At 37.8% G+C, this 26,137-nt stretch overlaps 4 protein-coding genes across 8 annotated transcripts; 2 read left to right on the forward strand and 2 right to left on the reverse strand.

The window, feature by feature from the left end:
- The first annotated feature begins 128 nt into the window (after positions 1 to 128).
- Positions 129 to 15,642, forward strand: LOC145939170 (uncharacterized). Of its 4 annotated transcripts, XR_014425790.1 has the most exons (26): positions 134 to 261; positions 413 to 610; positions 1,054 to 1,169; positions 1,283 to 1,591; positions 1,789 to 1,923; positions 2,202 to 2,366; positions 8,044 to 8,181; positions 8,412 to 8,555; positions 8,633 to 8,750; positions 8,861 to 9,003; positions 9,075 to 9,300; positions 9,377 to 9,455; positions 9,627 to 9,762; positions 9,843 to 9,982; positions 10,310 to 10,663; positions 10,745 to 10,979; positions 11,063 to 11,297; positions 11,384 to 11,493; positions 11,575 to 11,817; positions 12,062 to 12,429; positions 12,499 to 12,637; positions 12,744 to 12,853; positions 12,941 to 13,187; positions 13,270 to 13,546; positions 13,989 to 15,460; positions 15,578 to 15,642. XR_014425790.1 is itself a non-coding variant. In XM_083043402.1 (25 exons), the coding sequence occupies exons 2-25, from the start codon at positions 493 to 495 to the stop codon at positions 15,209 to 15,211; spliced, it is 5,508 nt and encodes a 1,835-aa protein (XP_082899528.1). In that variant the 5' UTR covers positions 129 to 261; positions 416 to 492; the 3' UTR covers positions 15,212 to 15,642. The 4 variants fall into 4 exon arrangements, 3 of the variants coding, with proteins under 3 accessions (XP_082899528.1, XP_082899527.1, XP_082899529.1); XM_083043402.1 differs by having other exon boundaries at positions 129 to 261; positions 416 to 610; positions 13,989 to 15,642; XM_083043401.1 differs by having other exon boundaries at positions 13,989 to 15,642.
- A 19-nt stretch (positions 15,643 to 15,661) lies between these two features.
- On the reverse strand, positions 15,662 to 18,148 carry LOC145939174 (putative tRNA (uracil-O(2)-)-methyltransferase). Its single transcript, XM_083043408.1, has 3 exons — positions 18,056 to 18,148; positions 16,918 to 17,957; positions 15,662 to 16,620 (listed from the first exon to the last, which is right to left on the reverse strand). The coding sequence occupies exons 2-3, from the start codon at positions 17,872 to 17,874 to the stop codon at positions 15,721 to 15,723; spliced, it is 1,857 nt and encodes a 618-aa protein (XP_082899534.1). The 5' UTR covers positions 17,875 to 17,957; positions 18,056 to 18,148; the 3' UTR covers positions 15,662 to 15,720.
- Positions 18,149 to 20,627: 2,479 nt separating this feature from the next.
- On the reverse strand, positions 20,628 to 21,937 carry LOC145939184 (uncharacterized). The gene is made up of 3 exons (XM_083043422.1): positions 21,565 to 21,937; positions 21,060 to 21,271; positions 20,628 to 20,930 (listed from the first exon to the last, which is right to left on the reverse strand). Exons 1-3 carry the CDS (start codon positions 21,935 to 21,937, stop codon positions 20,628 to 20,630), a joined length of 888 nt encoding a protein of 295 aa, XP_082899548.1.
- A 415-nt stretch (positions 21,938 to 22,352) lies between these two features.
- Pisd (phosphatidylserine decarboxylase) lies at positions 22,353 to 26,092 on the forward strand. Of its 2 annotated transcripts, XR_014425791.1 has the most exons (7): positions 22,353 to 22,940; positions 23,020 to 23,257; positions 23,346 to 23,579; positions 23,665 to 23,935; positions 24,010 to 24,631; positions 25,603 to 25,748; positions 25,985 to 26,092. XR_014425791.1 is itself a non-coding variant. In XM_083043413.1 (5 exons), the coding sequence occupies exons 1-5, from the start codon at positions 22,900 to 22,902 to the stop codon at positions 24,471 to 24,473; spliced, it is 1,248 nt and encodes a 415-aa protein (XP_082899539.1). In that variant the 5' UTR covers positions 22,353 to 22,899; the 3' UTR covers positions 24,474 to 25,403. The 2 variants fall into 2 exon arrangements, 1 of the variants encoding a protein (XP_082899539.1); XM_083043413.1 differs by lacking the exons at positions 25,603 to 25,748; positions 25,985 to 26,092 and having other exon boundaries at positions 24,010 to 25,403.
- Positions 26,093 to 26,137: the final 45 nt, after the last annotated feature.

Below are 26,137 nucleotides of genomic sequence, written 5' to 3' on the forward strand. Positions count from 1 at the left end.
GCTAGTCGTGACAGAGAAACGATCGAAAAAGAGGAATATGCATCGCATTCATAACGAGCGTGAATCAACGAGGATCTACACGACTTTGAAAAAACGAGAAAGAACGGGAAGAACGATGACGGAATAACAGCATATGGTGACATTTACATGTGGTAAATGAAAAAAAAAAAAAAAAAAAAAAAAACATCTGCGAGGCGAAATGTATCGCGAACGAAAGAGTCTCATCGACGACGTTTTTCACACGCAATCGAAAGTATAAAGGTAATGTCATTTTAATGCCGTTCGAAAACCAACAAAACGGTCCATGATTAGGTTAGAATCGTAGAGATTGATATTTGATTATCTTAATATAACGGTAGTTTTCTCTGTGTTATAAGAGGGATTATAACAACATGCTATATTTAACTTGCAGCAGATTATGTGTGGACAAGCGCGAGTTTGCAAAAGCAGTTTTGTATATAATCCGAAGATTGTCATTATCGTGTCGAAAGTATGTCTGCCAACATGTTGACGGAACAGAATGTAATTATGGAATTCACTGACTCTAGCAATACAGTACCGATTGGTTTTATGACTACGGATGATGGGCATACGCTTTTTGCAGTGGGTGGTAAGATAATAAAACAATGTTTAATATATTAAAGCATGAATAATTAGCAAAGGTACAAAGTTATATGTATTTAATAGATGTATTCTATATCTCTCTTTGTATAATAATTAAAGATTTCAGTTAGACACAGAAGTTTCATATTAGTAATTTATACAGACTTGTTAAAATTGTGAAATAAAAGATAATAGAACAACAATGTTTAATATATTAAAGCATGAATAATTAGCAAAGGTACAAAGTTATATGTATTTAAAGTTTACTGTAATGGATGTATTCTATATCTCATTGTATAATAATTAAAGATTTCAGTTAGACACATAGAAGTTTCATATTAGTAATTTATATAGAATTGTTGAAATTGTGAAATAAATGAATAAACAAAGTGTAACAAAAGTGTAATACATATTTTGTTTAAAGATCATTAAAGATATAATTTTTTTCAGAACATGAGGATGGCACGTTGGAAATCATGGCGACCCCTATTACATTAATGCCACAAAATAACATAGTGTCTTCAGCACTGATAAAGACTGTGGATGGAAATTTTATTTTGCATCCTGTATGTATATTTAAAGTATCTTGAAAACTATAAAAAGACAAATTCTTATTATTATAAAAAGACAGTTCTTTTATTCATATAATCATTCTATGTAATAAATATTTCTGTTTTAGCCTATTTTTCAATTAAATGTGGAAAGTCCACCAGGAAATACTGTGATGCAACAAGCAAACCTACTTCCAATACAACAGACTGGATCTGCGGTTACGGAACAACTAAAAATAGTACAGAATATAAATGAATGTGCAATTACAGAATCCTTGTTGTCTGTTAGAGAAGATAGCAATATATTATTAAATAAAGAAGAAAATTGTAGAAGGCAGACAGAAGAACAGGCAATTGACAATCATGTTAAAAAAAAACCTATATCTGTATCTACATCTATACATAAAAAGTCTCCAGGCAGACCGAAAAAGACTGAGGTAATTTCACAATATTATTACATTAAAAATATTTTTATTTTAATTATAAAATGTGCGCTCGCTCTGTATAACTATATAAAATAAATTTAATATTTACATTTTATGGGTATTTAATGGAATAATCTTACATGATTTCTTACATAGTAAATTGAAAGTTTTTGATCTGAAAAATCATATTACTAATATCTCTGTTGCAGAATACACAATCTTTGAAGTGTGACATATGTGGGCAAGAATTTACTAAGCATATGTTATACCGTAGACATATGGAAAATCATGCTGAAGAAAAACCACATAGATGCCCAAAATGTCCAGCATCTTTTAATATTCCTGTAAGTCCTTTTGCTATCTTTTTTATTAACGAGAGAAAATATATCAGTACTATATTTAAATTTTAATTAATGTTTAATATAATATAATGAAAAATATACTATAACAAGAAGAGAGACAGCTAACAAGTTGCTAAAACATATACAAGTAATTTCGTTGAATATACCATCATCGGTTAATCTTTTATAAGTAGATTAACTAGTGAAAGTTGCTTCTTTTAATCTCTTCAATACAATGGTTGGATTCAGTCTAGTAACTTCATACAATGGCATCATTGCAGACAAATTTCACGCTTCATATGGCAACGCATAATATCGGTGACCCGAAATGCCCCGAATGTGGTAGGAAATACGCCAGAATGGCGAGTCTCAAATCTCATATGCTGCTGCACGAGAAGGAGGAGAACCTCTTCTGCACGGAATGCGAGGACGCTTTTTCAACAAAGGTGAGTCCGAATATATTTATTCTACCGATTTTATTTATTTCTATGTACAAGCGAAATTTTCTTTTACATTTAAAATAATACATTTTTTTCCTACATTTAAAATAATACATTTTTAGAGATTTAATATCTCCGTGTTCAATCTTTATAAATGACATTAAAAGCTTCATAGACTTTATATGCTATTTCTAGACTAGTTTTTGAAATGTTATCTGGCGGTTTTTAAATAATCTTTATATGCATGCAAATGTCATCACGCTACATAAGATCGCTTTATCAATACTCTGCTGATCGCACAGACACCATTTTATTGATAACATTTAAACACTGTAAATATACAGTATTTATCACCACCTGGCGACTAAAGGCTAAAGGCTGTTTTACCTCTTATTCATTCGTTTCGTAATTGATCTTTGTGCCCGAGCGAATCGCGCGCTCGTAAACCTCGTTTGAAACATGCAAATTTTAATTGCTTATTTAACACAAATGTGTACAAAAAATTATTGTTTGCCATCGTCGTGTACAATAATTTAGCTCACGTTAAATAATCGATAGATGTATTTGTTATTATATAACAAATAAGAGAGATAGTATAGTGTATATAAATAAGTTTGATTATGCTAATGCGATAGATATAACTCGATCTAAGAAGAATCTTGATCTTACTCCGTTCAATCAAAGGTCGATCTTGGCGACCCGCAACGACTTATCTATTCGCCGCCCACTGACCAAAATCAAGAGATCATAGAGAAGAAGATAGGAACCAGTGATTCTCTCGTCTCGTTATGTCCTCGTAACCGACTGCAGTCAGATAAATGGAGGAGATGATTTTATAATTCCTCTCGAAGACTAAGAGAGGACATTATCTCATAGCGTCGTCAAAGTATACCAGCAATAATCGGCCTTGCAATATTTTGCGAGCAGCAATGACTACTTATTCGGAGTTGCCTCATCTTTACTACGTATTTATAGACGTATCTATGTTAATTAGTAATAATTCAATAGGAATGAAATTAATGAGTCATACATATTCGAGATAGCGCTTGTTTTCGATCGTGCGCTTGTTATTGATCGGAGGAAGAGAGTATGTTTTTCAGAACGCTGAAGATGTTTTTGACATAGCATTGCGATTCCGGGATGATTTTATGAGCTTCGAAAACACTGAGAATCAATCGGAATCGACGCAGTTGATGTGGATTAATAAAACATGGGAAGTAGCCGCAACGACGACTATATTAATGTGGCGCGCAACGAATTACGCAACCGAATCGTATGATCTCATACAGATCCCTCACCGATTGCTCTCGCGTTTGACACGCGCCGTACGCCCACATGGATGTATGCACGCATATAACGATGAAATATGAAACAGACTCTAGAAAAGATGCATCGTTATTTGGCCGTATTTGAACAGACGAATTGAAGAAGAGAAAATCTATGAAGATCATAGTCAGAGATGTTGAAATAGCAGAAAATAATCTTTATAAAGATTTACAAATTTATTTGAAGAAAAAATATAAAAATTTCAGACAAAAGATAGACATACAAAAATAGTTTTACATGTCGTTGAAGAGGATGAGTTCAAGAATGAAGATTGAAGAAGATGCAGAAATAATAAAATAATATTTTATATAATTAAGAATAGTACGAACTTGATTCTCAAGCTTCAATTTTGAATTTATATAGAAATGTTAGACACTGTGGAGTGTTGTAATCTGATTCATCTGCTGTGACATTTCTCGGACGAATCTAAAAGTATGGCAACTCGCAGAGAGAAAGAGTCGATTATGATGACGACGGAGTATGACGAGTATTTCGGTGACGACGTAAGCGACACTTACAGCTGACTTCGTCAGTGAGCGGCGAATACTCGTGAAGCATGCACGTGCTCGCGCTTGTCATCTCGTATCCCTTCGACGAAATGTACAGTTTTGCCAAGTCGAAGAACACTGCACATATGTCACTGGTGTGTCGCGAATTTTCATACTTATTTGCTCGTTAAAATACTCATGATCATTTTGATTTTTCTCCTATACCCTATAAGATTGATCAAGAAACGTGATGTGTTAATTAATTTAATTATGATCACGTCTTCAAGAGTTGCCTTTAGTGCCTTTATTATATTCCATCGCTATTGTTTCGCACGTCTTTCACCGGGATTCATCGCTGAAGAAATAAAGGAATCGAGAACAAGCAGTTTACACAAATATCGAAATAAATTATTCCTCTCTACAGGATTTTTTAATAATTAATACTATAAATTCTACATTTTATAATTTCGTGGTACTTTGTGTTTAAATCGTTGTCGAGGAAAGAATTTTTTCTCACGAAACAGGCGGTCTTCTCGGCAGTTTTTACGCCTACTTCTTCACGGATTTGTATATTTTCTCTGTCGTCGGATTTGAAAGGTCTTCGAGGAACTCTCTGCTCGTCTTCCCTCGAAGACCGAAATTCGTGAAAGAAATTGTACAGATGAGGTTTCTTCCTGGTGTGTGTAACACGATGTGAAACGAAATGTATAGAGAAGAAGAAAAATCGAGCATAAATAATTGACGTGAGTTTGTTATGTAGGTGGAGCGGATCTGTGCATCTTGAATTGAGAGTCTACAGTGAACACGCGCAGGTGAAGGATAACGAACGTAAAACGAATCCGTGAAGGAGGTGTGCAGCGGAGAAGAGGAAAGAATCGCCGGGCGAAATAAAAGCGCCGATAACGCGACCGTCGTTGATAAGAACCGAACCATTGAACTTTACCGAGGAAGAGTGAGGATATAGTAGTCGCCATTCCGATAACTCGCTATTATTAGTAACATAGTAATCCTGAAAAAATTGCGCACGATTCTCTCCGGATATTCATCGTCAAGATCGCCTCATCCTGAGCGATATAACTTGATCGCTATATGCTATATTAAGATATAAAAATAATACGAGTGTCACATTGTATGTGTATATATAATGTTATATACGAGATAGATCAAGTTTTTTTCGCGGAAGAGACTCACATCAGCCTGTCAGTGATCTTTTGCGGAGGCGCGTGTTTACGCATGCAAGCAATAATAATCTGATCATGGAGCGAATGTAAGAACGCATTGGAGAAGACGCAAGATCAAAAAGAGGCGACCAGCGAAATCTGCGACGACTAAGTTACGGAGCGCGAAAGAGGCGCGATGATTTAATACGAGGAAAAATTGATGACGCTTCCCCCGAGATTGTATTTCAGGAACTCTTCAGCTCTTGAGAACGACATCGATCTTCTTGCTCTCACAGTCTCGAGTCGTTTGCGTTTGTATGACGACGACACGCGTCCGCATGACACTTGACAGGTCAATTGTCCGTTTGCTGTACATGTAGCATACAATGATTCGCGCTGCCTCGCTCGTCCTCGTTTCCGACTGCCGAAAGAAGAGAGGATCGTCGAAGAAATTTCTAGGAAACCATCTTTTTTTATCATTCAGCAGAGTTCCTTGAAGTTAATTCTAATCGGAACGGTCTGTTATTTTGCATATAACGAGGATCTAAGTTTTGTGGAAAGAAAAAAAGCAGAAAGTGTGAAGAAATATTGCCTCGAGTGGCTGGTGATTCGACAAAGATGCTGTCCTCGCGCTGTCCTCGACGGTGGGCGGTGTATCGAAGCCGGAGGTCGTTTCCTGGATCGTTATACGTCCGACGTGATTAGATGTTTTACTCTCTTTGGATGTGCTTCGACACAAAGAATCGTTATAGTAAAATCCGCCGATTCGACTTCTGATCTTTCTTGTTTCATATAATTGCTAGCATGTATAATAAAATCTAAAACTATATGAGGATTAGAAGAAAGAGAAAAATTATCTCTTTCAATCTTCTAATTATAATTGATCCAATTCATCAATAGGATCTTCTGCCAAAACGATCTGTTTCGCAACTTCAGATTGTCGATATAAATTTGCAGACAAGACTGAAAGAAAAACTTCATCATTCTTTTTTCCATCTCATTCCCGGAACAGTCAGTCTTAAAATCTTTATTTATCTCATCTTTTAGACTCGCGAGAGAGCTATGCCGTCTCAAGTTTACTTATGCAGATCGCCGACTCGTCGCACCGCGTTTGTCGGCGGCATCTGAAGAATCCGAGATGCGAGCAACGAGTCTCTCGCTGGCTGACCGAAATCTTATCGTCGCAGAGGCAGAGGCATCGCGAGAAAGGGAAAGCGACAAGGGAAACGCGCGAGGAAGAGGAGAGAACGAAGAACCGGGAGATTACGTAGGACGATCAAGCGGAAGAGGAAGAAGAGTACGGAGACTCGCAGGCGGAAGAGAGAGGAGGTGGTGGCGGAGAGGAAGAGCGGCTGACTTTGGGAAGATCAATCGGCGCGCGGGGAGGAAGCTGCTGCTGGACCGCGTGCCGGAAAAAGTGCAATATCCTCCTTCGGAGGCGCGATACTGGTCGCGGCGACGCGCGGGAATTAAGGGGCCACGACGGCGCAATCTCGACGATCTCGGGAACTCGTCTCCGAGAATTCGCCCTGCAAAGGCAGAAAAAGAGGGGAGGGGAAGGGGAGAGAATTTTATTACATTGCACTGGGATATATTAAATCCGCTGTGAAGAAAGATAGAGAAAAGATAGGAAGAGAAGAAGAGAATAATAAAAAAAAGAGAGGAGAGAAAATTTTATTTTATATATTTTATTTCGCGAAATCGTCCGCGAGAAAAGATGAAAAAAAAGGAGTAAAAGAGGGAAGAGAAAAAGTGAAACTCTCGAGTTTTTGCAGTCTTCTGGTTGTTTTGCACGAGATGCGACCACGTGGATGCATATAATTTGTCATGTATACTAATTGTAATCGCTCAATTCGATTCATGAAGACGAGTGCTCTATTTGATCTCTAATTTATTTTGCTGCTTTATTGATATAGAAGATAATGAAAGATACAATTCATCAGCGAAATCTTACGCGCGAGAGTAGAATTCAATTTACTATCGGTATGCGATAGTGATAAGTCAAATTTTGTGTTCCTTCGTTTCCTTATCGTCTAAAAGAAAAAAAAAGCGTTTCTTCGAGACGAATGATCGATAAGTCACGATAATTCACGGTGGGTCACCGCGTTGTGTTCAATGCCTTGTGTTCGTCCTACTTTTTGCTCCAAGCACTGCCATATAAGAACTCACTGCCTGCCGGCGCGTATTACTTTATGTTACACGACATAATCTGTGCCGTCTTCCGATATGTCGTCCGCCGTAGACTGCCTGAATTTCGCGCTCCTCTTCATCTGCACGCGCGTGTTCCATCTCGCGCTTGGAATCAGCGCTCAGTATTATAAGGTATATTAATCTCAATAATCCCTAAATTATTATAGCCACAAGGAAATTGAAAGAAATTCGGAATAAAAAGAGATATTGTATATTTTATAAAAAGTTTTGTATGTATATGTACAATTTAAGATAATTTTTATAAAAATATTTAAAAATAATTTTCTTATATATATATATATATATATATATATATATATAATATAAATCAAATATAAAATACATACAAATGTATGTTTTATAATTATAGTATTATAATTATAATTATATATATATATATATATATATATATATATTATATATATACATATATAGGTTTATATATTATAATTATATATATAATGTATAATTTATATTTAATTACTATGCAGATTAAATAATTAAATAATTTTTTTTCAGGCTCAACTAGACGCGCATTTGAAGCTTCACGGAGAAAAGTGGGCGAATGAGGATGTTGGCGTACGAAAGTGTAAATTATGCAACAAGCAATTCACACAACCTGCGCTTTACCGAATGCACATACGCGAACATTATAGGGTGAGTAGAAAAAACTAATTATGCTAAAAGTTATTCGATAAACAGATCAATAACTGGCAATGATTTATATATTATTCTCTCTCTTTCTCTCTTTTATTATTCTTGGGTTTAACATAAACAGTAAAAGCTTTCTCTTTTCATTTTTATCCTTTTTTCCTTGAGAAAAGCCTTTATGCTCCTAGTAAATAGCTTTACTCTCCAGGAGTCTTATCGCATTTATTTATTCACAGCTACAAACGAAGATAGTAAAGCAAACCAAGAGGGGAACGAAACATAAAACACTGTACAAATGCACCATATGCTTAAAGAATTTCCAAAAGCCGAGCCAGCTAATGCGGCATATCAGGGTACACACTGGAGAGAAACCTTTTAAAGTAAACGCTCTTTCTGCATATATAAATAAATGGTTTAAACGAACGATCGTTTCACACATATGTATTTATTTGTGCAGTGTACCGTTTGCAACAGGGCATTCACGCAAAAGAGCTCGCTACAAATCCACGCGTGGCAACACAATGGTATCCGGCCGCACACCTGCAGCCTCTGCAACGCCAAGTTTAGTCAGAAAGGTTCGAGAATTTGCGATTAATATTATATGTAATGCGTCGAAAATTATGCCCGCGATAAGAAAAGTTATTCAATATCCATCAACATGGTCTCTTACTCCTTTATTTTTCAGGAAATCTAAAGGCGCATATACTCAGAGTACATAATGCATCGGAAGGTGAGCCGACGTACGCTTGTTCTTATTGCTCCTGCATCTTCAAGAAGCTGGGCAGCTTAAACGGTCACATAAAGCGAATGCATTCTAATCCGGAGGAGGTAATAAGCGCGATATTCGTTTGTTTTGTGTTAGAACGATTCGGATCAAGAAACACATTACGTTTGTTTAGGAATCCACCGACAAATCCTCAGCAGCTAATTCCAGTATCTCCTCGGAAACTGATATGCGCGCAACGGTCGATAGTGTTATATCGCAGTTGGCGTCTTTGGAAGCCGTTGTAAATAATACTGCAGATTCTACGGGGACCGCAACGCTGAATGCAGAGCAGAACGATATCCTGCAACAGGCGTTGAAAAATAGCGGTTTGCCGAACAAAAACGAAGTCCCTTTGAAAGGTAATCGTCTCTCACACATTCGCCATTTATTACGAAATAAAATATTATATCTAATAGTTTTTTTTGTTCGTAATAGAAATCGCAGAGCCGAAAAAGACGGATTCGCCAACAACGTATGTCACATTGTTGGATAAGACGGCAGGCAGTTCTTCAAGGTAATGCTCTTTATTCTGTGCGAGAGTATAAAATGGGATAAAAAGTAGATCAGTAATTTAAAAAATTGATGACTGATGATATAAAAATATCGACGATGACTATTAAACTCAATAAAAAATTCTCTATACTATTGTAGTTTAGGGTATAAATAAAACTGTTTATATTTGCAGCAAGTATCACGCCATAAAGCAACGTTGCATAGGAAACGTACGGTGGTACGTATGCTCGTTCTGCCCGAAAGAATTTAAAAAGCCATCGGACTTGATACGTCACTTGCGTGTGCACACTCAAGAAAAGCCCTTTAAGGTAGATAAAACTTTTGTTCATTCGAAGTCATAATCGCGACGAATGGACAATAAATAATAAAATCATTCTATGTTTTTCAGTGCATGTATTGCGTGCGTTCTTTCGCGCTAAAGTCGACAATGATAGCGCACGAGCGGACTCACACCGGAGTGAAAAAGTACGCTTGCGCCTCCTGCAATAAAACTTTCGCGTGCCATAGTAGTCTTACATCTCATACAAGGTAAGCTTCTCTCTCCCTCTCATACATAATATAATTTAATTTAAGTTTTAAAACTTAGCTAAATTTTATTCTACATGTATTTTGTTTTAGTCTTTCTCTGAATATAAATTGCATATCTTTAGCTGTATATTTTTGTTTCTAATTGCAAGTTCTCAATGCTTATAATTAATCTTTTATTCTTTTTACTCTTTCTAATCTTTATTTATCATATATTTTGATTGACATTTGGTTCTCTAATATAAGCATCAAGATGCCTATATATTTATTTGTATATCCTCTACGCTAAAATACTAATGTTTAACGATTAAAATCTATTTCTCTTTTCAGATTACACATGAAACCATACAAGTGCAATATATGCAGCAAGTTATTCAACTCGAGCATCGTCCTGAAAAATCATATGAAGTGCCACACGCGGGAGAAACCTAAGATATCGCCGGAAGCGGAGAGCCTAGTGCCACAAGTGGTCCTGCAGGAGCCACTTGTCATCAGCGACGCCGGTAACAAGATCAGCGTTGCCCAAGTGCAATCGAAACAAAAACAATTGTACGAGAACGCCGGCGCAACCAGACCGCACGTGTGTTCGGTCTGTCACGCGGCATTCAGGAAAATTAGCCATTTGAAGCAACATTCTCGTAGACATACGGGCGAACGTCCTTACAAGTGCTCCAAATGCGATAGGTTTGAGATTTTTTATTTAACTATAAATTAATTTGTGCAATGTACATTGATGAAAAATTTTTATGACGCCGCTTTTTACAGGAGATTCACATCGAATAGTGTCCTGAAATCTCACCTACATACACACGACGACACGAGGCCGTATAGTTGTTCGGTATGCAACACAAAGTTCTCTACGCAAAGCAGTATGAAGAGGCATTTGGTTACGCATAGCAATAAAAGGCCATTTATGTGTCCATATTGTCACAAGACGTTTAAGACGTACGTCAATTGTCGGAAACACATAAAAAGACACAAACACGAACTGGTGCAACGGGTATATATTTAATCATTGTAGAAAGTTTATCGATGTAAAACTCTTAAAAATTAAAGTATTAATTTCATACATATTTTGAACAGCAATTGGAGGAACAAAAAACGCAAGAGCAGAAGGAACAACAGCCTTTAATAGAGAACAAAGAAGCTGACTCGGCACCTTTATCGACAAACATCATTCTTGCCGAAGATATGGAAGTGTCGTTCCAACCGCAAATGGCGCCAGATTTCACGCAGGCCTTTTCCGATCAGTTTCAAAATATCAGCGCAGAGAAAGAGAAGTCCTTATTGACGAACAGCGCGACGTCAGTAACAAACCGTATGTTTGTCAAATATAAAATATATGTTAGATCTTGTAAAAAGTGAATTATGTAGATTTATATATACGTAATTTATATTTTTCAGAAAATTTATCCATTGACACAGCTAATTTAGGAACTTCGCAAACTTTACACGCCGATGAAACTGGCACCATTACGTTATCTCATTATTCTGGAGATCAAACTCTCACAGCGGTACGTAACTTTAATAATTATAAAAGAGTATAAGCATTACGATATAAAAGAAACGAATAACATTGGCAGAAAATTTTGTAGGAAAGCATACGAGAGATCGAGGAGACATTGAATCAACAACTCTTTAATATCGGCATGAATCTCGGACTGACGAATAATTTACCGAGGCAGATGGACGAGACGAATACGAATTCCCTCGACAATTCCAGGGAACAGCCGGTGCTCAATATAATTTACGAGCATAACAAAAATCTGGATTCGTCCGGCAATACCATATTCACGCCGCAATTCGATTCATTTGACATGAGCCAGATTACGTTACAGGTGAATGTGCTCTCTATGTAAGAGCATAATATGATTTTAAAATGAATTAAAATGTCAGCAATAAAGCATGCACACTTTAATATTTTACTGATATTTCTTTATATAAATATAAATTCTTTATATAATCATAACTTTCTGATATTTCTTGATATAAATATATCTAAATATAAATTCTCTCTTTATATAATCATACATTTCTGATATTTCTTTATATAAATATAAATTTCAATAATCGATTTTACAGACGGATAGCGAGATGGACATCGGTTTGAATCCGAACAACACGACGAGCATGTCCAGTATTTTGCCCAGATCCGTGGAAGGAGACAATAGACAGCAAGAAGAACAACAAGTTGTTCCAGTTACTACAATCGATAATATAGACACTTCTGCAATTGCGAAGAACGCTCATTTAATGGTAATAAATCCCAAGGATAATTGTTCGGAATTGGTGAGACTTTCGCAAGTATGTCCATCGAAGTACTCAAAGGCCATCGCGAAAGCGGACACCACAAATGGATTGATCGAGGTGCAAGGCGTGACTGAACATGAAAAATCGCCACAGAAAAGTAACATTATATCATGCGACAGCGAGAGAAATTCTTTATTCATGTACGTTTTTCTAATTTATACGTAAAATCGTGTTATTAGCGAGCAATTAAAAATATTCGATACTTGCAGGAAGGACTTTCAAAGTACAATACAACCGGAAACGTTCGTTTCTTCTGGAACGAATAACTCGGTCAAAATATCGGAGTACACTAATCTGTTGGAGTGTCACATATGTCGCCGTAATGGTTTCACGGCAGAGAGATTGAAGGTAATATTTTTCAAGTACATTGCAATTGATTAATATTGTAATTTTTTCCTAAATCATGCAATAAAACCGATTGGGTATTCCATAAAATTGAATGTAATCGCCGCAGGAACATTTAAAATCTCATGGCGGTGCCAAAATGTACGAGTGTCCGGAGTGTTCTCAGCGATTCTTTACGCATGGCGGTCTCAAGAGGCACTTGAAGAGACTGCACTCAGAGTAAGCAAATTGATTGATAGAAGAAGGAAAAATATATCTATCTCCAACTCATCGGTAGAAAATCTAAATATCTTTCTTTGCATACAGGCTATTGAAATGTACGACTTGTACTACGAAAATGCTGGACAACAAATCGCAATTGAAACATCACAACAAGATGCATAGCGCAAGTTGGAAAGTTGTGCGAGTGGAATCGAACGAGAAGGAAGTGATCTCCAATTCCCATCTTCCGTCGATGACGACGTCAGACGTCCGAGTGAATCCGGATTCATCGGTATCCGAGAAGGTATTGATGGATACAGTTGCCGAGAGAAAAAGCATGGACTACGTGGACGTGAGTACACATATATATTTTCATCGTTTTTAAAAATATTTCTTGTACTTAATTGTATCGTGAATGGCGTTCGATCGACCAGGAAAACGCGGAGAGGAAAGAGACGAAGGAATATACGAACAAGTGCAAGTACTGTCCGAAAACTTTCCGAAAGCCGAGCGACCTGATTAGGCACATTCGCACGCATACGGGTGAACGACCGTACAAATGCGACCACTGTAACAAGAGCTTCGCGGTTAAGTGCACTTTGGATTCGCACATGAAGGTTCACACGGGCAACAAAACCTTTTGCTGTCATGTCTGTAACAGTATGTTCGCCACGAAGGGCAGTCTGAAGGTCCACATGCGATTGCATACGGGTGAGTAATTTCCTAAACTACTTTACAAAGTATGTTATGTAATTCTCTAATTGAAAGATATAAATGAAAGACTTAAAATTAAAACCTTTAGTATTTAATCCTTTTTTTAATTTATATTTCGTTACCTATTTTTTAGGCGTTTAAGAAAATATAAATTTTAATAAATTTTAATTTAATAAAATGAGATAAATATAAAGCAAGATATAATTAAAGATAATAAAGATAATAATAAATTAAGATAATAATAACATATATAAGAAAACTATAAAGTTTATTTTTGAAATTTAACTACTGTCACATTCTTTTGCAATGACAGAGTTTAGTTTTTTATTTCAGAATTTATATTTACAAATGATGTAAAATGATATTAAAATTATATGTGTGATGAGCATAAACATTTTATTTAGATCTCGAAAAGGAATAATTTGCATTACACTTTCAGGTTCGAAGCCATTCAAGTGTCCCATGTGTGATCTCCGATTTCGCACTTCGGGTCATAAGAAGGTGCACATGCAGAAGCATGCGAGGGAACATAAGGGCGGCGCGAAGCGCAAGCCTAAGCACCAAAAGGTCGCGGAAGAGACGGCCAGCCTCGAAAAGATCGGCAACAGTTCTCTGGATCACACATCGACGACGACGACGACGACGATGACGACGACAGCAACGACAACGGCAGCGCCTGTGATCACCGACAGTGAGATCGCGCCATCGCAGAATCTCGATTATTCCTCGTTGGAGAACACCGAAATGAATCTCAGCGATGCGATTCATCTGTCGGCGAGTCAAATCGAGTTTAATCATACTGACACGACGACAGCGACGATTCTCAACAACAACTCCATGCTGTCTTTAAATGACAGCAACGAACTGGTGGCGAATCTGCACTTCTTGCTAGCGAACGGTCTCGTTACTATCCAAACGGACGATGCTATGTTGACGACGCAGCCGGCAACAAACAACACCGCCGAAGTGTCGACCAACGTGATCGAGTTGGTCGGTACGAATCCTTTCCAGGAAGCCTGCAATCTGGGTAATACCAATCATCAGATAGTGATAACCAGCCAGGTGCCAAGTGAGACGACAACCGCGAATGCGAGCGACGCGGCGATTATTCAGATGAACGATTGCTTGCCACCTGTTTCCATAGTACAGATGCAGAATCATGGTACGAGTCTCGGTGACGACGCATCTAAAGCAAAAACAAGCAGTCAGTCAACGACGATAGCATTTGACAGTCAAGCAGTGACGACGGGGACAGCTAAACCCTCGACGCAGAAAGAGTCGTCGCGGAAAGAGTGCGATGTATGCGGCAAGACGTTCACGAAGCCATATCAGATGGAGCGGCACAAGCGCATCCACACGGGCGAACGACCGTACAAGTGCGAACAATGCGACAAATCATTCGCGCAAAAGTTCACGTTGCAGCTGCACCAGAAGCATCATACTGGCGACCGACCATATCCCTGTCCGCACTGCAAGCAATCGTTCACGCAGAAGTGCAATTTGCAGACGCACCTGAAGCGCGTTCATCAGATGGTCATGCTCGACGTCAAGAAACTGAAGAGCGGTCAGCAAATGTTGGGCGCGTTACTGCAAGAAAATCAAGGAACGGACACTAAGTTGATGAATCTGGACGACATCTTGGTGGTGGATTTTCTCAAGTGAACATTTAAGGAAGCTCTTGTCAAGAGATGCTTCTTTTCAGAAGATAAAATCGTGCAATTCGCAATCTTGCGAATAAAACGTAGTTATATAATATAACGTACTGAAAAAATGTGCTGTAAACGAATCATCGACGATTAAATAACTACGCTTCAAAACAAACACGAAGAGAGAGGTTTCGAATATTAGACAAATAATTAAAACTGTGATGAATGAGAGATATGTTCTATATATCGCTGATGCTATAACAAAGTAGGTATATATTCTATATGTAATTTAATACCATTTAAATAGTTTATTGTATTGTTACGTTTTGTAATGCTAATCCACATCGGTGGGATCGTTATGTATGTGTTCTTTCCTTTTCAGCTTTGATATGCAGCAACCAACATTTTATTTTCTTTTATTTAAAATAAAACGTATTGTTACATGCATCACCATCTTCAAACTTAAATAAATAGTATATAGAATTTCAGAGTACGAAACACAACTTCACACAATAAGAAAAAAACTCAATGCTGAAAGTCACAGTCGATGTCGAGAGCGGGACATCCATCGGGATGATTCTTGTGAAACCAGCAAGGCTTAACTTTTCTCAATGGTGTGTCGCTGTTCCTTTTCCTTCTGGCTCTCTTCCTCTTATCAACGATGCCGGGAATCCTAAATTGCACTTGTCCTTGGGTGACGCAGAAGATATGATTATGATTTTTTAGTAAAGTTTGCAATCCACCGCACTCGTTTCGTAGCTGTCGCAGCTTCTCGGGCGCCAACAGCTTCGCTACTTCACCGATGCCGATCTGCCCGCCGGCATTCCACGTTTCACCAGGTCTCCGTTCCAGCGATATCTTGCGACCGGCGCGCAAAAGATGCGCCACGACTACGTTGATTATGTCGAGAACCAATTCTCTGTCCAACTGCGTGCAGTTGCGCGTTCGTTCAATCGAACTCCTGGGTTTGAAGCTTGAAGACCAAGGATCTTCCTTCGCCTCGCTCCCTACGATCTCTTCCCGAGGTCGAGTGACAACTGTCGACCTGGCATCGATGATTTTCTGAATGTCAGCGTCCAACGTCGCAGAGCTCTCTCTCGCGTAAGTCCTCTTCCATCCGACGAAACAGGTTCGCTTAGTCGACGGGATTCGCAGCCTGTCCACTTGCGTGAGGAAACCGCAGCCTTCGCATACGCTCTTAACGTAAGACATGTACTCCGAATATTGACTCTCGCCGGCGTTGCATCGTCGATATTTCGCGCCGTCGAATTCGTAGGCGCAGCACGGCAGCAGGAAGAATCGGCACTCGTAGGAACTACGCGCCGCAATCACTGGGATCCAAGGGGTGAGCTCGTCCGAATGATTCCCTATGATCCAGTCCACTCCAGGGAAGACCGTCTCCGAGGATGGAACAATCGTGCTGACCTGGTACACACAACAGAATGATTACTATATTAGAATAGATACAGTAAGAAATGATTATTTATAACAGAATGTAACAGTGTAATATTAATGGAAAACATTATTAAAAATATCACATTAGTCCATAAATTTGTGTGCAATTATTATGCTTCAATGTTTATCAATTTCTGACATAAAGCATAAAAAGATTGTAATAAATTGTTGTCAAGAAAAGAAATATCTGGATTTATTTATGGACTGGTGTAATATTTGAATTTACTTGAGTAAATTGTAATTGTATAGCGAATATTGTGTGCATACTTGCAAATGTGTACTTTCTGGAAATAGATTCCAGATCTTTCTTCTGCGCAAATCTATCCCTGTTCCTCTGTGACCCTCGCTAGACAAGACGTGGACGAGAAGACCGTTGCCACAACCGAGATCGACGAATGACTGCAACTCCTGGGTACCTCTTTCCAGTCTCTCCTTCTCCCACAGTAGCAACAGGTACGTAGCGATCGCGATGTCCTCGTAAACAAACTTTGCCGGATCTGTGTTCTCCGGCCATATCTCCACCATTTTCGCGCCGTACTTTTCCTTTAAGCGATTGTACAACAAGGTGTACCTCTCGATAGAGACGAGACTGAGGGAACTGATTTTCGAACTGGCTACATCGCTTTCCATCCACTTTATCAGACGTGGAAAGAACTTGAATCTCAACCAATCACAACTTTTATCATAATTATCAGAGTCCAGTTTATGTACATTTATACAGGTGGAGTCGAACTCATGATGCTGTATACTGTAAACTGTATTCGGACCTAGAGACTGTTTATCTAGAACGATCCGTTTGTGGAGACTTATAACGCTGGCGGATCTCTTGTCCACAAATATAAATTCCAGCGTAGGAGAGAATATCTGTGTATTGCGAGGCAGAAGCTTCCTTATACATAGATACACTTTATCATCGTTTAATATCTCAAACAGATCCTTACATTCAAATAATTGACAATATTCTGTGATATTTAACGTATTTAGTAAAGATTTTGTATTTATCGAAGATAAATCAAACTCAAAATCATTAGGTTGAATATGGAGCTTCTCAATGCGCTCCAAAACATCCAGAATATTGCAACTGACTTTGATCATTAATAGTTCCCGAGATCCTAGAATCCTACGATTAACAACATGAGGATTTTTCATCCAGATTGCGATGGCTTTCCAAAATTGCGAGACACTGCTGTTAGTGCTCTCGCTAGCAATCTGTTCAAAATTCATTTTTCTATCTACTAATATATGTGTATATTAAGATATATGATTATTTATCATTTTGGCGTTGACGTGCTACCTGGTTGATTGTACTGAAACAAAAAAAAGATATAAATCAATTGCTAACTCAAGTATCTCTAATTAAATGTATATAATTCAAACTTGATTTATATGTCGATAGCAAAAGTACCTTTTGCATCACCCACTTGGCATCTAACAATGCTCGTTCCATAATTTGTTGTATACGTTCCTCATCAGACTCTAAGGCGTGTTGCTTGAAACTCTAGAAGAAAAATACCCCTTCGTTAACTCAAAAGTTATCAATGTAAAGAAAATTTGCTATTTCTCTAAGATTTTTTTTCGCGAAAAAAAGAATACCATAGTTTTTTCTCTTTCTATTAAATTTATAATTTTTAATATATTCTAAATTATTTTGATTATTCTATATTTAATATTTAAAATTCATTTGTAATATTGTGTGTTATTTGGTTATGTCAAATTAGCTATCGTTAGCGAGTAAACATATTTTACACGTACTTGTTTGACAGAATGTTTGTAAAATTGCTGCGTGTGTTTGGGCAGTTTTTCGCATTCGCGCAACAAATATTTATACAATTGTTTAGGAGTATTCAATGTTGCACTGCCGACTCTACTCGCCATTATTTATCCGGGATCACAAAAGGCACATGGCACATGTACCCTTCTCTTTCCCGATTCATTATTTTCGACGTATGGTATCATATGCTATGATTGCTAATTATACAAAAATTGCAAATTACGTTTTTATTTTAGCGCAATATTCTAATAAAATTTTGTAATATTAAATAAGGAAAATTAATTATTTTAATAGATAACATTTTTTACACAGATTCAAATTTTACACAGTATAAAAAGATATATAAACTATATAAAAAATGTCTATAAAAACTGTAAACTATAAAAATTATCCATATAATATTGTAAATTCTGCAAAAATTGTAAAGAAACTTGAAAGTTACTTGAATGTGTATAATACACTAGTATAAATATAAAAATAAGTAGTGATGACAGATTCTAATATTACTTATTGTTAGATCTTTTAATGTTTGATTGTAATACTTTGCTGAAATAAGTTATTTTCACTTACAGTGAAATTTCAATTCTTATTCTTATCACACAGTTTAAATTTACATAAAATTTTTTTCCAATCTCTAAACAGAATTAGAAATCCAACGCAGATCTTATTTTGCTTTTGTCAGATGACTCTATTATTAAGCTAAGTAGTTCCCCACATGTTATCTCTAATTTTAGGTATGACATACATAGAGAGAGAGACTATTCTTGTGATGAATAAATATTTATATACAATTTATTTTTGATGCGCCACACATGATATAGAAAAATGAAATATTACAGTAAAATAAGTCTATGATATTATGCATCTTATCATTTTGAATATCTCGATTTGAATATCTGCAGTCTTATTCGCATACAATTCCATATGCAATACACATCCATAGAATATCCAGAAGAAAGTTTCAAATAAGATCACAGCAACCTTTTCTAGCAGTTGGAAGTACGACGTTTAATAAATCGTCAAATAGATGTACTTTCGCGCTAATTATTGTATTAATGTTTCTCTATCGTTATTGATATCGCTCGTACAAATACTATTACATCACATATGTTTATATCAAAAAACACGTTTTACCAAATATCATTGTTATCAATATCGCTTACGCTATATGTATAAATTTTATATATATATGTGTGTGTGTATATGTGTGTGTGATGTCACGCGGTTATCATCGATCTGCGAAAGTATGATGTGATGTTTTAAAGCTACTATTACTCTACTAAAATACCAATATATCAAAGATATTAAAAAATAAATATATATATATAAATTTATATATATATATATGTGTATATATATATATACGATATCGTAACAAGTAAAAAATATACAATTGTTATACGCCACACGTGGCAAAAAGGGCCACCTAATATCTTCGATAAAGAGAGAAAGAATGGGAGAAAAAATGGGAAAGAACTGAATCTTTACCGCAACAATTAAAACAAAGATATTACATGTACGAAAATCACAACCAGCGAGTAGCCAATTACTATATATGCTAGTATAACAAAAATATGATTAATATTGTACAATATAAATTATGCCACACTTATGTGCAACTTCAGGAATTTTACGAGAGCGGCACTCGCTCGCTCCGTCTGTCAGAATTGTAATTCGACTAACAATTTGCTCCCAATAACGTTTCTCAATGTATTAGGATCCCTGCGTAATGTATTGTCGCGAGCAACCCTTAAGTACAAATTACTCACTAACAAAGTTAGGCATCATTATTTCCGGCACTGTACGGCTTTCTAGCTAATATTCTATTTGGCGTGTTATTCTGGCAGTTTATTAGTTCGTAAAACGTATTTAACATATATAAAAAGAAGTTTGGCAAACCTTGCAAACGAGCGAATTATGTTAAAGCGTCACATGTAACAGGGTTGCTCTCGACATTTATTTTCACGCACGGAAGTATCTATTAATAGTCTCGCCCTAAAATCTAAAATCTAAATAACAAAGTATTAGCTGCCTCTCTTGTATATCGAGATAATCCTCAACAAACCTAGCTACCAAGCTACAATAGGTACCATGATACCTGGTAGGGAGGGATGATCCTGACAGAGGGGAGAGCGACCGCCTGATCACAGAGGGATTTCTAAAGAAGATAGAGTCTATCTCACTCATAATAGAATTGTTCTTTTTTTTAGGTTTCGTTCGAAGATGGGCGTTCCCAGCAGCACAACCATCTACGCCACAACGAGGGCGGCTTCCTACGCCGATAAAGTAAATTGGCGCCTCCGCGTCGCGTATTGAGGGCACTAACTATCGCCTGATCGAAGGCCTCCTTGAGGTCGTGTTGCGTCAACGCGGATGTCTCCACATAATTGACGGCGCCCAGCCTCCGCGCCAACTGATGACCCTGGATTGTCGTGATCGGCGCCTGACCGTATCTCGCTAATTGCAGCATCAAACGTACATCCGATCTTAGATCGCTTTTCGTTCCCACCTGGAGAATTATATAATAACATATAATTGCATTATTTTGTTAGATTTATAATGTTCCATTAATGTTATAATATAAATATAATATTACTAAGAGAGATTATTAGATATATAATCTATTTGTAGATCATACCAAAATGATTGGAGCACCAGGGCAGTATTTTCGGACTTCGTTGATCCATCTGGAAGCCACACTGTGATAAGACGAAGGACATACAACGCTGAAGCAAACTAGGAACACATCTGTTTCTGGGTAGCACAACGATCTCAAGGGATCAAAGTCATCCTGGCCTGCTGTATCGCATAGCTGGACATTCAGTGGTTGTCCATCGACATTTACAACCACTGGATAAATGTTATTACAAAGATGTTAGTATTATTGGATTGACTTAATTATATTTTTATTTATTTATGCTCAAGAGTGCCAAATAATTACAAAAAGAAAAATCAGCTATGAGAGAGAAAAGTAAACATTTTATAGAATTTGCACATTATCCTAATTTTTTAAAATTACATATTATAAAACAAACTGAATATGTATCGCTTCATAGTCATCACCCGCATTATATATATCCTTGAATTACAATCTTGAGCTATATTGTTAGCGAATGTACACATCCCAAAACCATTATACGAACCATTATAATTGTCAAACGCAGTTGGCACGTATTCCCCGGGGAAGCCGTTGGTGGAGTACGAAACCACCAGGCTGGTCTTGCCGACCGCACCGTCGCCCACCAGGACCACTTTGATTCTTTTGTCAAGTGGTGTCGTAGGATGCTCCATCACGCTTTGATTCTGCGCTCCGGTACCGAAAGCCGTCGACGACGACGTCGTCGTCGCTGCCGTCGCCATCGTCACCATCATCGTCGTCATCGGCTGCTGCTGCTGCTGCTTGGCGACCTGCATCTGCATGGTCTGTTCGCCCTTGAGCAACGGCCTCGTCCAGTTGGTGTGCGAGGACGGCGGCATTGTCTCGCTCTTGATCTTACCGCAGCCCCGACCTTTCATACGTCAGATCGAAGCTACTCCGTCAACGCGAATGCGACGGACCTCTTCGTACGAGTCTCCTGGACCCTCTCCTCGGCGCCGACGTGGACGACGTCGTTGCCTCACTTCAAGATACCGTTCTGGAGCAGCGTCGCGTCGTCGCGCCGCGTCATGTCTTCGCTCGGGAAGACAAGGTCGTCGAGCAAACGGCTGGTCCGATGCGATGATCCTCAAGGATGCAAAATATATAATAGTATCGCGTAGCGGGATGTGTTGCAATCCGGACAGGAACAGCGCGGTGACAGACCGAGAGAGACGACGGTGACGGAAAACAATGGAAACTGACTGACTGATGAGAGAGAACGCGAACCAGTTGTGATCGCGCGACGCATAAAAAAAAAAACCACTCCGCCGATTCACCTGCCGCGACGCGGAGCCACCTGTTATCGCGCCCCCGCCTCCTGGTGTGCACCTCCTCATCGTTAGTGACGTCAGTGGCGGTCGCACGCGTGCGTGCACGCGATGTGACAGGCGAAAGCATCGCGTTCTTTGACCCATGTTCTTTCACGCACGTGTCGCATATATGTATTATTTAAAGGGATGTCTACCTGGTCGCTATATTGAATATTCAATATTTTTTTTATTTTTCATTTATAAAAAATAGAATAAAATATATATCTCATCTTACGTCATTTGCATATTGAGTTTAAAACGATTTTGAATCTTCGCGCCAAATCGTTCGAGAACTGCTCGGCGATTTTCGATAGATTTCGTAGAATTGATTGGTTGAAATGAAAAATTTCGATTTACGCGCCGATGAATCCACCAATGAAGTCGCCAATTACTACTTCGAAGTTTGCCAATCAGGACGAGGGAATGCCTTTTATCTCGATTGGTTCAAAACCACGCGTGCAACATGTTTGTAACAAGAAAATAATTCGTATCAATTTGCAGATTAGATAATAAATTAAATCAATCGCAGGATGATTACGAATAATATGTGGAGGCTGGGTCGTTTTGTCAGGTAAGTTTCATTGTTATTTACTATTCGATGATTCTCTTTCTGCTCTCTCTTGTACTATAACCTCTTTACGTTTCTTCAGAGGATGTCAACATTGCGGCTCTTTATTACGAATAATATCGCAACGTTCGACAAGTCATGTGAGAAGCTGTACGTCAAATGTCAACGTAAGATATGTCGGGAACACTCGTCGACGATGGAGAGTGATTATCTCTGGAATCGGGTTATCGCTACTCGCAGCAACACAATGGGATTATTTACACAAACATGGATATTCCATCGACATACACGATAGGCCAGAAATGTTAAACGATGTTGTGGTAATGTTATAAAGTATAAAGTTATAAAGTAGACTTGAGGTAAATCTCTGTCGAGTTATTAAATGAAATATAAATTTTATTGTTACAGGTTACATGTTACTGCTGCCTGCCTTTGAGAACAACGAGTAGGATGTGGGGTTGGTTAACGAGCATCCAATTGCCAGTTGGTTTGAGGCCAAAGCTCTACGAATTTTATGCGAATATGTTTCACGCCGATTTGGATGAGATAGAATTAGATCTGTCTGCGTTTCCAAACCTAGTGGAATTTTTTGTAAGGGCGCTTAAGCACAATGCGAGACCAATTGCTGAGAATACAAACATGGTGACTGTTTTATTACAAGCAGATTATTACATCTTGTTCAAATCTAATATAAAAAAATAATTTATTGACTGGAAATTATTTACAGATTTCGCCCGCAGATGGCAAAGTTCTTTATTTCGGACCAGTAACTTCTTGCCGCGTGGAGCAAGTGAAAGGAGTTACATACGATCTTAGACAGTTTTTAGGTGACTCGAATGATACCACGTCGAACAAGCTCGCGGACGATTATGTTAATTCACTCTTAAAGAATCCAGACAATAGACTGTATCAATTAATCATTTATTTGGCGCCTGGTAATTATCACCGATTTCACAGTCCCACTGATTGGAATATAAAATTCCGACGACATTTTCCAGGTATGTTTTATCTTTAAAACTGTAGCCTATAAAATCCGCGTCTTATTTTTCTAAATAACTCTACTTTTCTTCAGGAAAATTATTGAGCGTCAATCCGAAGGTGCTAAAGTTTATGCCAAATCTGTTCTCGCTGAACGAACGCGTCGTGTATGTCGGCGAATGGACGGGCGGTTTTATGGCCTATACAGCAGTCGGCGCGACTAACGTGGGCTCCATAAGAGTTTACTGCGACGGAAGCCTGGCGACCAACACGATGCAGTGGCCGGAAATGACGCGTCCGAAGGAGGCAAGCTTAGGATACGAGCGTATAGCTAAAGGCGAACTGTTTGGTGAGTTTAGACTCGGGTCCACGATCGTGCTTCTGTTCGAGGCACCACGAGACTTTCAATTCTGTCTGCAAGTCGGCCAGACCATTAAAGTCGGTCAGGCGTTGAGCATTCATTCCAACGACGAGCCCAAGGAAAAACAGATCGAACGACGACACTTAATTATGGATGTCGCTCAGGATTGGAGGGATATATGGAAGCCTAAAATATAGAGAGCAGAACGATAAGTGATAGGAGCCGATTTTAATTCTACAAAGAAATCAGATACGTGCCTGCGCCACGTACGCTCGCCCTTTGTCGCGTGAAGTCGTAGGCGTAATAGAGAAGAATGCCTTAATGAAAGATCTAGATACTCGGACCCTCTTTCGGAGTAAGTATCGATTTCGTAATTACTTTTGTACATAGCCTACCTTCGTGTGCGAAAAATAATTATATCTCACACGATTCATCTAAAATTATACGTAACACATCTTATGTAAAATTACACTTGTTCGTTACTTTAATTGTGCAAACATCACGCGAAAGACGTGATTTATAATAGGTTTGACACAATTATTTATACCCATTGCATATACACGTGTAGGACCAGTACGTAGACACGTATGTTAATTACGCAACGCGTTGTAATTATAATGATTGCAATCGAAAGTCTTATAGAATTACTCGACGCGTGAAAATATATATTTCTCTCTCCTCCTTGTGCGTCATTACTAATAGAGGTCGAATCGTAAACTGTTTTAGTTGCATGCCAAATCGATCTTTTGCAGTTAAGGAGGCCGGTCAAGGCCATTAGATTGAAACACTTTCCTCAATTAAAGCTTTAGTTTCTTTTTTTTAAACCAGAAAGTAACAAATATCATAAGTCTATGAGCGCACGAAGCGTCAATTTAACTGACGTTTTTGACGCGAGAGTATTTTTACCGATCCTCTTTATCGTTAATATTAATATGTTATTTCTGGGAGGGAGTGATTTATATATTAGATTAGTTAGAACATTGTGTGCTTTGCACGTTAAGTGCGCGTGCAAACATGACTTTGCATTCTATAAATTAGAATAAATCAAAATATGAATATTTAATCATATAGATAGAAGCAGATATATTTTATGATGTAAAAAATGCATAAAATAATAACAAGATTTATTATTTTAATATTATATTTTCTTGAATAATAATGAATTTATATCCAGACAAATTTCTTCCAAATAGCATCCCACATCCTGCTTTTTTTATTTTATTCTATTATGGTGATAATATTTTTCTTATTAATCAACTGCTTATAAATGTTCCAATATCCATGTCATTGTTATTCTAATTAATCCATGTAATAATCCTTGTTTAGAAAGCTGTGAGTCTCCTCCTGTCTGCCCATGCATTATGTATCACGTAAACAATATCAATTAGAAGAGCACGACTTTGATGACACAATGTTTATACATTACATAGTTCCCAAGTAAAAACGTAATCGACGACCACGAATATTAGAAGGCAAGTTGAAATGTTCACTTACACATTCTCTATCGATTAATATTTTAACTTAGAAAAAATTAATTGCATATCGATTCAGGCACCATCCAAGAATTTTAGCCGATAATTTAAATTCAACTTTCTCGCAAATTTCTTTTAGATTTATTTATTTTTCTTGCAAATTTAAAATCGTTAATTTAAGTCCACCTTTTTTTGCTTACAAATTCTAATATACTAACATCATCCCACGCACGCAGAATTCCTTCCGAATCTATCCTCAAACCTCTGACCATCGCTGCGGGGAGCTTAATGCTGGTCGATCTTATGAGGAAGATTCGCGTCGATCGTCGACGCGAAAAGAAGGAGGAAAGCCGCCGAGTCCCGGGTCGGCGTCGCAAACGTCAAACCGT

This window comes from Prenolepis imparis, unplaced genomic scaffold, assembly GCF_030444845.1.
Source record: "Prenolepis imparis isolate NDT839.2.m4 unplaced genomic scaffold, iyPreImpa1.0 SCAF_7, whole genome shotgun sequence".
In the NCBI taxonomy this organism is placed as follows: domain Eukaryota; kingdom Metazoa; phylum Arthropoda; class Insecta; order Hymenoptera; family Formicidae; genus Prenolepis; species Prenolepis imparis.